Source organism: Cydia strobilella, chromosome 15 (genome assembly GCF_947568885.1).
Source record: "Cydia strobilella chromosome 15, ilCydStro3.1, whole genome shotgun sequence".
Taxonomy (NCBI): domain Eukaryota; kingdom Metazoa; phylum Arthropoda; class Insecta; order Lepidoptera; family Tortricidae; genus Cydia; species Cydia strobilella.
The window spans coordinates 5,066,207-5,077,967 of record NC_086055.1 but is presented as its reverse complement, the minus strand read 5'-3'; the positions used below and the strand labels follow the sequence as shown (position 1 = coordinate 5,077,967).

General features: G+C 35.4%; 1 protein-coding gene across 1 annotated transcript in view; it reads left to right on the top strand.

The window, feature by feature from the left end:
- LOC134747859 (actin-histidine N-methyltransferase) overlaps positions 1–11,761 on the top strand; it is a 48,057-nt gene that overhangs the window by 27,707 nt on the left and 8,589 nt on the right. The window contains exon 5 of the mRNA XM_063682523.1: positions 11,369–11,477. Within this exon, the coding sequence (XP_063538593.1) occupies positions 11,369–11,477 (109 nt within the window). The remainder of the gene's footprint in view (positions 1–11,368; positions 11,478–11,761) is intronic.

The following is an 11,761-nucleotide window of genomic DNA, read 5'->3' as shown; positions in this document are numbered from 1 at the left end:
AATATAAAAGCAATATTTACCAGTGGCGCTAGTGAGCACGTTGATTGGCTCTTTATTTGCATCTTTTTTTTTTATATTTAGTACACTCATACTGAAAGTTCATACAATCTCAAAAACTGTTACTACAGTACAACAATTTGTTTTATATAAACTTTCTGGCAATGCGTACAAATTTCTTAACGATGAGATCAACCTGAAAAGTGCACGGGCGATCTGTTTGTTTGATATGCGATTTTTAGAACTTTTTATCATTGAGCACACAACTGCGATTTTAGTTTAGAGCGTCGCCGTTGAAAGACGTCCGTCTCGATTATCCTCCGTAAGATTATTATGAAAGTGATTAAATTGAAAAACTAGTACAAACGAGAAGTGAACTATAAGACTAGCTTTTGCCCGCGACTTCGTCTGCGTGGAATTAGTAATTTAAGTAGCTTTTTTATCCAATCTGCTTTTTATTGATTCCCCATACAAACTTCCACCCCCTTTGCACCCCCTCTTACGAAAAGTTAAATGATAAAAATGCATCCCCGTTACAAATTTCCATCCCCTTTTTACACCGTTACGGGATGATTTCGGGGATAAAAACTATTCTTTATCCTTCAACTAATATCTCCATACCAAATTTCATCTAAATCGGTCCAGCTTTTATAGATTCTCCATACCATAAAAACTATCCTATGTCCTTCCCCGGGACTCAAACTATCTCTATGTCAAATTTCAACTGAATCGGTCCAGCGGTTTAAACGTGAAGAGGTAACACACAGACAGACAGACATTCGTATTTATAATATTAGCATGGAATGTATGGATTATATTATATAGTATGGATACTCGTAAGCCTAGTATAACTTCTTTGTCGAATAAGAGCACATTGAAAGTCATAAATATATTTGAACACGAAAAAAAAAAAAAAACGCTCGACATACAAATCATACAATTTTTAAACTGCCGGCATTTTTAAAATACATATGTCGCACCCAATTATCGCACGCAATTTTATCCCAAATAAATTGTACCTCAAAAGATAGACAAAGAGTTATATTTTCAAATAATAAACGTTTTTTCTATTAAAGTGGCTCAATATAGAAACTTTCAGCATTACCCATGTATTTCATTATAATGTCACACTTGACTATGATGTTTGATACTTGGTACCTATCTAATTTGCTATGAAAAACGACAAAACGGACGTATAAGTCGGCATTTTTACCATTCACTAATTATTATTTTAATAAGAAACTAAAATATTGTTCTCAAATTGAAAAAAAATATAACAAAACTTCCGTGAGACATAGACATATTAAATATATTAATAACGGGTCACTCACGTGTTTAAGTCGAAAACGCTCGACATGTTTCACTCCGTACCGAGGAGCGTCATCAGGAGCTTGCGTCGACGGTGACGGGGCTCGGGCGCGCGGTACGGAGTGAAACATGTCGAGCGTTTTCGACTTAAAACACGTGAGTGACCCGTTATTAATATATTTAAAAAAGATATAATGGAAAGTTTTAACCAAATGTAATCGGAGAGGATTATTTGACAATATCGTTTTCAGAAATACGAAACCTATGTATTGTATACCTAAGTATTCATGTTTTTCAAGACAGTTCCGTAGACAAGCATTTTTCTATTCAGTTATGACATCAAAAGAAAAGTAAACACATTTGTCGTTGATCGTCAATTGTTTTTGTATCGTGTCCCTATTTGTCGACTGTTGATGCGTTAGTTACATCACCTATTGTGTTGCATCTGACATTACTTTTACTATTGTATCTTTCTATTTATATAGCGGTAACAATTAAACTGTTCAATTATATGTTTCCTAATTTTGGAAAAATTGCGCGCTTACAAAATTTTCTGGTTTTGTAATAGTACATTACGATACAAGTGCGAAAAATAGGAAATTCGAAACGAGTGGCGATAAATTATAACACGACCGAAGGGAGTCTTTTAAATCGATACGAGTTGCGAATTACCTATTCGCACATGTATCGTACAACGTTTTACAGTATACATATGGCCCTTTAAATTTTCGACAGTGACATAATGTGCTAATTATCGCACTAGTGCAGTAAAGTAGAACCATATGTACTGTAAAACGTATTACGCATCAGTTATGTGAAAATTGATGTTTACCTCGTGATTTTACAACATTTGCACCATGTACTTAGGTACGATCGTTAACTTGACAGGATTTGACTCAGTGGCTTCATTTAGAGCCAGCTGCACCGTCTGTCAACGTCAACAGAGATCGTTCAAATTCGATTTTCGCTTATATTAAATTTTGTCCGTTAATGGGATAAATATCTTAAGTTCGTACGAAATATCTTTTGATTCAACTTCGGTAAAGGAAAACATTGTACTAACTATGTACATCTGCGAAAAAAATAAAAGGTGTGTGAGAAATGCCCAATCCGAAATGACTGGATGGAGAAAAGGCCTACTACTACTTGATTATGCATTTTTTATACCAAGTCAGTGGCAAACAAGCATACAGCCTGATGGTAAGCGCTTACAGGGGTTACCCTGTACACTTTTTTGGAAGAACCTCACTGCAGTCCATAGCGTACTTACGGGTCCTTAAATTCAGTTTTTGTAATAATCTTTTCTACACTTTTAATTTGTTTTCAATGAGAAAGTAACTGCTTTGTATATTCTTAAAAAAATCTTATCCCAACGCATCTATCACCTTCTTCAGTCCACATTTACATTTCGCCGTATCACACCGAGTTCAGCCTCGGTGAAACGGAATGCGCGCACGCGCCGCCTGCCGCGCGGAATGTTGCGCATCGACAAATCATTGTTATTGTCTACTATAATTAAATCATCGACACGCCAGGTACTTTGATTTGCTAAGATGACTTAGATGTACTTAGGTAGCGGTGACGTGACGTCTACAGAACTCGAGTCCCACCAGCTGGCCTAATTTTTAGTCATCAAGGGAGCAAAATCAAATTACTTTAGGGCAGAAAATTATCTACCACGTGGTATTTAAATTGTCATGATCGAGCTTTCAGTTATTACAGAAATTGAAAAAATGTTAAAAATGTGTATTTTATGAAATAAGTATCATGATTTGGTTTTGAAGTAGTCACACCATTATTTTTAATTATAAACTGAAAACTGAAATTGATGTCATATTGATTTAATTGTGTGATTTGAAAAGTGCAAAATAAAATACAAGTGCTTCGATATACACGCATCAGCTCCAAGAGCTGCTAGTGTATCAAAATAATAATAAATATACGAAAGAAAGTTACTGAGGCTTCAAGTGCCCAGGGTTGAGATCAAACCAGCGTCCTCTGCATTCGCGGCAGAGGCCATAACCACTATTCCACCCGGATTACACCCGCATTTAGAGAAGCAAGAAATTAAATAAAAGTGGATTTTGCTTTTTATAAGTTCAACGAAATATCACCCATGTGATACGGACATTCTAGGCCTTCTAGGGTATAAGCCTCCATTCGCTTTGGCCGACCATATGGCATCACACGCTTGTTTAAATTGTGATAGGAAATAAGCAAAGACCAGAACAATTTCTTCTCAGCTTCTTTACACCTGAGTTAACAACATATGTATCCATCATAACCCTGTTTTCTACTCTTCTTTATTTATAAGCGTAGGTATCATGCGGCAGTAAAATACACGAACAAGTACGGCTATTACCACTTAATATTGCCGATAAATTCTGTTGTTTTTACAACCAGTTTTTGTGACATTTTCTTTCCTCATACCTACTCTAAGCCGCTTAATAATTTCATTTTTATTTATTTATTAAGAAAATTGTGACTTGTATATTTAACCATAATAGAACGGAACTTATGAATTTAAACAAACTTCCTATTCGTCACCTCAGCAATTTCAATTTTCACGCCTACCTGCGCGCCGCCATTTCTCTTAAACTGTTTTCTAGCAATATACCGCTAAATTATAGCTTACGTAATCATTCGAAATAGACTCGCGCTACTCTTATTGGATAATGGATACCGTCAAATGGCAATTCATCAAATGGAATTATAGAGTTGTCAATACAAAAATATATATGTACCTATGAGTAAAAATGTAGACGAGGCAATTGAGGTGTATAATTTTTTGTTTTGCTTTCATCAAAAGCATATTAACTTATATAAAACCTACTTAAACTTTAAACAGAAGCTACCTACTTAACTATCGGAATCACTTAAGCATTCTGTAAGTATAGAGAGAATTCATCATTATCATTAATTAATTATTGCATCAATGCTTAATCATATTTGCATTTGCTTTTTCAGCAGACCAAAGTCCAAACGATATCCGATATGATGATACTTATCTTGTATTTGTGGTTTATATCCTTAAGAGTCCCCGGCAAGCTCGGCCGAATTTCACCTTCCTATATAAACGGAGTTTCGTTTTCATTTTAAAACTACATGTTGGATTGTAATGAAACTTTGCACATACAATGACATGAGGTATACCTAGATATATCTAGGTCTGTATTACTAATTAGTTTATATAGCTCCAGTTTATAAAACAAACGAAATAGAGCAAAAACAAGTTTTGTATGAAAAACTTAAATTAGCTGCTTTTTTAGGGTTCCGTACCCAAAGGGTAAAAACGGGATCCTATTACTAAGACTCCGCTGTCTGTCTGTCCGTCTGTCTCCAGGCTGTATCTCATAAACCGTGATAGCTAGACAGTTGAAATTTTCACAGATGATGTATTTCTGTTGCCGCTATAACAACAAATACTAAAAACAGAATAATAAATAATAATATTTTATGGACTTGTGGGTCTAAAATAAAGATATATTTAATTAATTTAATTTAATTTAAATAACAAGAATATTTAAATGGGGCTCCCATACAACAAACGTGACTTTTTTCTGTTTTTTTTTTCCGTAATGGTACGGAACCCTTCGTGCGCGAGTCCGACTCGCACTTGGCCGGTTTTTTTTACTATGGTATCTGAAGCTACATAAATTAATTGCAGACATAGATATAGGTACCTTATCCTATTGTAAGTACAAAGTTTGAGAGCAAACTAGCTACTCGTTTTAAAATGAGAGCGTAACTAATACGTTTGGATGGACCGAGAACCGAGCTTGCCGGGGACCCTTAATAATGAGGTGCAAAGTGATTGACACAAGCATTAGCCAGTCCAATTAAGAGTTTATTCCTGTTTCTCAACTTTTCATGTCTCGAAAAAATATTGTAAATACATAATTCCAGTGGGGTCGGAGAAAGTAAAATTAGCATTCAAAACACGTAGCCTGTTATCATTTCTTCGTGTAATCTATCTGTAACATGTCCTCAGACCTTTTCTCACGTCGCAATTTTGAAATTGTAATGAACTCATTACAATTTACATAATACTGATGTTAGATAGCAAACAAACTAATGAGGTGAGCCCACAGACGCACGTCGGAAATAGACGCCGCACGTACCCTGATTTAAATAACACTTTTAGTAAGGTTGCTACGAAAATATTATGTCCTCATAAAAAAATACCAAAAAAAATACCAACTCTTTTTATATTTCTAATAAATAGAAAGGTCAAAACACCTAATATCCCAGAGCCAAAGCAAGAGTTATGGTTTATGCAGTGTCGGTGGCTGAGTATTTTTGTATCCATTTTAGGGCGACTGTAATGCATGAGATGTAAATAAGTTCATATTTAAATCGTGGGTGTATAGGTAGACTACATTTTAAACCGACGTTCAAAAAGGTCATATACGAAAAATCTCCATGTGTTATTTGTTCTTTGTGCTTTGAATAAATAAGAATAAGAAAATGTTTAGTGCCAATTTGCCATACAAAAGAAGAGAGATAACAATAATATATTTAATAATAACATTAACAATTGGCATGCGCGACAAAAGGAACGGGCTCAGCATATGCTGCGCCAGCCATTTCATTTTACTGCACAGCGCTGATTTTTAGTCCGCCGCCTTACTGAACCACATTGATATGTATGCGGGATATTTGACCTTTAGATCGTTAGCACACACAGTAGGTTATGTGATCTCATATATGTCTGTGCTCAGGTCATTGTGGGCGCTTCACACGCGTACCCTAGCTCTTACTTTCAGTTCGTATCGTTTATTGAGTGAGATCTGCGTGATACGCAAAAAGCTCGTTACGTGCAATGTGGCGCATCTACAAGTAATGCTTATACAATCTGTGTTAGTGCTAGGTCATCGTGAGCAAGGAAAACATTTATGTATATTGGTAATGCTGTACCTATGCTAGTAAAAATTTACGCAAAAGATGTGCCGTGTAGTATAAATATTTATTTAAAGCCAAGAAAAAATAATGTAAAAAATTCTTATTTAAGATTAAAAGCCTTTTATCACGTATTTGTTTCTTTTTCTATAATTCTCATTGTAAAGATGGTTTGTTATGTGTGTTTTTTTTTTCAGGTTTTACTTTATTAGAAGTGTTTTTACTTTATACGGGCTTTTAAAATTTGTTTGAACCCTCTTTTTCGCCCCTAACTCTTATAATAATTAAAAAATCGAAAAAATCAAACGCCCGACCGTTTATACCGACCATAGCTACGTTTAAAATACCTACATCATATTGTGTAAAAATATTTTCAATAATGTTGATATCCAGAAAGGAAAATGGGGAATACGTTTGTATGGTAAACCGGTTTCGAGGCGGTCGTCCCCTTTCGTCTTAAATACAATGACAATACATTACAATACATTAATTACTTATGCGCTTTTTACCTTTCGTTTTCATATTCCTTTTGCCATTCGCAACAAACAGGAAGAAATTAGCAAACATTCCATCTATCATTTTCCGTTTAAGTATTGTCACTAGATTTATGCAAGAAATACTTATGCAAGTAAGTCTATAAGTATTCTCTGCAATTTACTTTCATATTTCTTAGGTCTTGCGTTTGGCTAAACCACAGAATGTTTTGCCGGCAATCTTCGGTATTATGCGCGGTTACGAGGTGTCGACTTTATTATTAGGCCTCGTGTATAAGCATCACCTCGGACGCTATTTAAGGTACCAGTAGTAATAAATAATTTGGGAAACTACAATATTTCCCAAAGTTTTATACAGCCTAGAATAAATTTACAAGTGGAAGAATTACTGCCTTGAGTGAGACTTGAACTCACGGCCTCTGGATCGATACTCCAGCGCTCTGCCAACTGAGCCACCAAAACCTCATCCATAGTCAACAAATCTTCCCACTATATGGGGCATTTTCTATGAAAAGGGACCTTATTGTCGATGGCGCTTACGCTGCACAGCGTCGCGCGGCATTGTATTTATATCGGAGCATCGTTAATAATGGCGTAAGCGCCATCGACGATAATGTCCCTTTTTATAGAAAATGCCACATATGTAATTTTATTTGGTAATTTTTCCAATTTTAAATTTATTCTAAGCTTAATAGTTTAATAGTAAGTTTAATAGTTCGCAGACGTTTCTGCTTGTTAAAAATTAATTTTTATACAGCCATCGAGGTAATTTTAGCTAACTGAAAACTCGGCAGTTATTGCATTGTCACTACATACTACATAGTACAAAACAAAGTCGCTTCCTGCTGTCTGTCTGTCCCTATGTATGCTTAGATCTTTAAAACTACGCCACGGATTTTGATGCGGTTTTTTTTTAATAGAGTGATTCGAGAGGAAGGTTTATATGTATAATACATACCAAAAATACGTATATACGACCCCATTGCCCATATAGTATTAAGGTACATAGTGTATACATATTTTTGGCTAGAGGCTGGTAAATGCATCCTTTAATGCTTTAACACAGCGTTATTGCGAATTCCGCTTTTCTTCGATTTATTACCGATTACTGCGTTAACTCTCATTCATTACGTCTAAGTATTTCGTAATTTTTACACTTGAAGTGAAACATTCAACATTCGTCGCTGTTATGAAATGCACGACGTGCGTAGTGACATCAAAACTAGTTTTGTTTGTTTTGTTTGTGATCTATCTAAACGATGTCTACATCATGTTACGTATTGTGTATGAGATATACTTTAATGGACTTACCTATTAATTTAGATAAAAATCATACTTAATATTAAATGTGCAAAAATACGACAATCTCACGGGAGCATAATAAAACAATAGACGGCTGAACAGACGACCTCTCACAGACTCCTCATTATGAATAATTGCCGAAGACTCACGGTCTTCGCATATACACGCTCTTTTCCCTCAAGAATTAGTACACTATGATTGAATCGCACCATTCTGTTGCATTCTACACCATTCATAATATCATAACGCCAGAACTCATATTAGCGCACGGAGGACTGTTTTACGAAATTGCTTAACTAAGAACTACTAGCGGAAATCTATTTTTAATTCATTTTATCAGAAAGAGATTTACACATTGAAAAATTTCGGAACGTTCTCATATTTATGTATGGGGATCAATATTTCAGTTTCCAAAATGAAAGTTTCCTTAATTTCCTATAAAATTTTCCTGAAATTTCCTAGAACTTTTTTGAAACTTTTAGCAACTTGTACATCTGTCTACGCTCCGTCTAGGAGGTAAAGTGATCTGTTCACGGGTGTCAAAACCAAAGTTAACATTTACGTAATTAGACGAAAAGTAAAAGCTTGCCTATAATACCTATTGTTTGACGAACGCAGCTTTGCTAAGATGAGAACGATGAATTGTAAACAGCTTTCCCTCTTAATGTAGCATGGAAATAAGTACTAAGAGAAAAGTAATATACTTCGTTATGACACGGCTGCGTTGGTTAAATATCTTGGTCTTTTGGTTATGTTTCTTAAAGAATTCCGGGTTCCATTTGACTTTCAATACCCAAGATTTGGCTTAGGTGCTATCTTGATAAAAATGGCCATATTCATAGGGCGACATATGTAGGCTTATATTTGTTCAGATCCTTTACGATGATTTACTTTATTTTAAAACGCTAATCTTTAACTATTGTTCTTAAAGACGTTCGGAAAATATTTTTTATTGATACCTAAGAGCTGGGATTTTAACACTATACTTTCTGTATGCAAGCCCATCTCTTAGTTATTATAGCTTCCCTATTTACTTTCGCTTTATTGAAATTTTGACAATAACTTTATATAATATATATTTTAAGGGAAATAAAGTATCTACATTAAATAAATAGTTACTCTAGCAGGTTCAAGACCTGTAGAACTTTATAGCTTTTTAACACATTGAATATTCATAGGCACTTTGTATGCAAATATAAGTAGATAATGCACTTTATAATAATGTTTTCTTTTATCGTTAGCAGGCATATTTAAAGTAAAACCAGCTTAAGAAGATTCTGATGGGATCTCGCCAAAAACCCGTTATATGAAATCAAGTTTCTGGAATCAGTGTAACATAGAGGCTAATTCGAACTTACACTTTGATCTCAAAATGATGATATTTTGTTACTTATACAATGTACGAACGAGTACGAGCAAAATGCGCGCGCGAATGATAACAAAATGGCTATTAAAGTAGCTATAACACAAAGACTAAATTAACATCAGACTGACGTTTCAAATTTTCGAATTAACATTTTTTTTATTGTATGTTACGATTATTAGTTTAGCTTTATTGTGTGTTGAAAAGATTTATAACATACTCTGTAAATGAAGAATACTGTTTAAGATCTTGATTATCTGTTATTTAAGAATAATAGTTAAGTCGTCGGCTGAGAATACGTTTGTGCCATATCTGTTTTTGACCAAAATCGTTTTTTAATGATTCCTAAAATAACAAAAAAATATGAATTTCGAATTGGCCTCCTTGTTTATAACGCAAGAAATCGTAGGTATTAAAAGCGATCGTATTAAAAGCGGATTCTACTTGCTGCGAAACTAGTTGTAGTCATTCAATAAAAGATGCGTGTTGTTTTTATCGAATTACTACGAAATAGATTGATATAAAAACGCACTGTTATAAATGGTATTCAGTGATCGGTAGACATCAAATAACAGCAAAACGCTATGCGGTTTTTTAATGAAAGCAAATAAATTCTTAAGTAATTTAGTAAAAACAGAGATAATCACTGTAATTAGTATTCGTAATCAATAATTTATTATACGTTGGTACAGTCAGAATAAATAGTAACGGATGAAACGACGTGCCAAAAGTATCTCCCATTCTGGAATAAGTACTTTTCCAATAAATCTTTACAGTTCACTATTCAAAGTATCTGTTACTTTGCAACGGCAGTGCACATTACCATACAATTCTTAAGTAGCTCTGCTCTTTAGTAACTTTCTTGTGTAAGAGTTACATACAGGTTGATTTTGTTATGTCTGAGGCTCTATGAGGGGTGAATCTGTGATGGGGCCAACCCCGGCATCGAAAAATCTGCCGTCTCATACATTTAGGTGAATCACATGTTGTTTTCTATAGAACAGCAGATTTTTTTTCGCGATTTCGGGTTTGGCCCCATAGTTAAAGTTGTAGATAGTAGTAGTAAATAAATAAATAATAGGGGACATCTTACACACATCAACCTAGCCCCAAACCCCAAACTAAGTAAAGCTTGTACTATGGGTGCTAGGCGACGATATACATACTTATATAGATAAATACATACTTATATACATAGAAAACACCCATGACTCAGGAACAAATATTTGTGTTCATCCCACAAACCGCATTACCGGGATTCGAACCCAGGACCATCGGCTTCACTAGGTCAAACCGGTCGGCGGTAAATAACTTTATTGTACAAAAATAGGCTAATAATAATAATAGTAATAGGTTGTTCAGTATGATCTACATATTCACCCCTCAGAGTATGGTCAAACATACCATAATCACCTTGTATACCTTTATACGAACATATATGGAAGCTGATGATTACTACGACAATTCCATTTAAGGGTTTGCCTTGGATTTAAGTTTCTAAAATGGGTTTATTTAGTCATATTTTATCTGGCAGCTCCCGTCTCCGTGGAGAGTACAGTCGCCATCAGATATAATCGGAACAGCCAAGGTTAACTGAATGTACTAGCCGTAAAGTCCGAAATCAACATTCTCGTTCAAAGTGACAGAATGTAGGGTACGTCTCTGTTGATGAATGGCCACGGCTCCAATGTGCGATGTTGCGTGATCTGTTCCTATTCTAGATCAATCGCTTCCTATATATGGCAACATTTATCTGTTCTCACTTAAAACCATTGCTAATCGGCTATGAAAGAACGTTTTATGTTTTTTGTGCCATTGGCTAGCTGCCGAAGTTACCTTGTAATACTCCATCCCAAACTCACCCACGTTCTTGTTGAAGTAACCAAAACCGTCATGATTAGGGGATTTGCATTTAACCACTTTTGGCATAATTTAGGGATTTTGGGATTCAAATTTTCTTCTTTACATTAATGTATATTAATCGAGTTTCTGTAATTGTTGACAGATGGGCGGTATCTACGGTAATGACTCGTCAGAACAACTTAGAGCAGTCAAGCACGGACACGACCGCCTTCATACCGCTCTGGGACATGTGCAACCACGAGCATGGCAAGGTACAGTATATATGTAGTATCTATTGACAGATAGGCGTCCATGTCGAAGACTTGTCACAACCTGGAGCAGTCAAGTACCGTCTTCATACCGCTCTGAGACTTGTGCAACCACGAGCAAGCCAAGATATGTACATCTGTTGACAGATGGGCTACGGTGATGACTAGTTACAACCTGGAGCAGTTGAGGACGGACACGACCGCCTTCATACCGCTCTGGGACATGTGCAACGTGCTCGTGGCACGGCAAGGTAAAAACAAAAACATTGTTGACAAATGGGCCATAG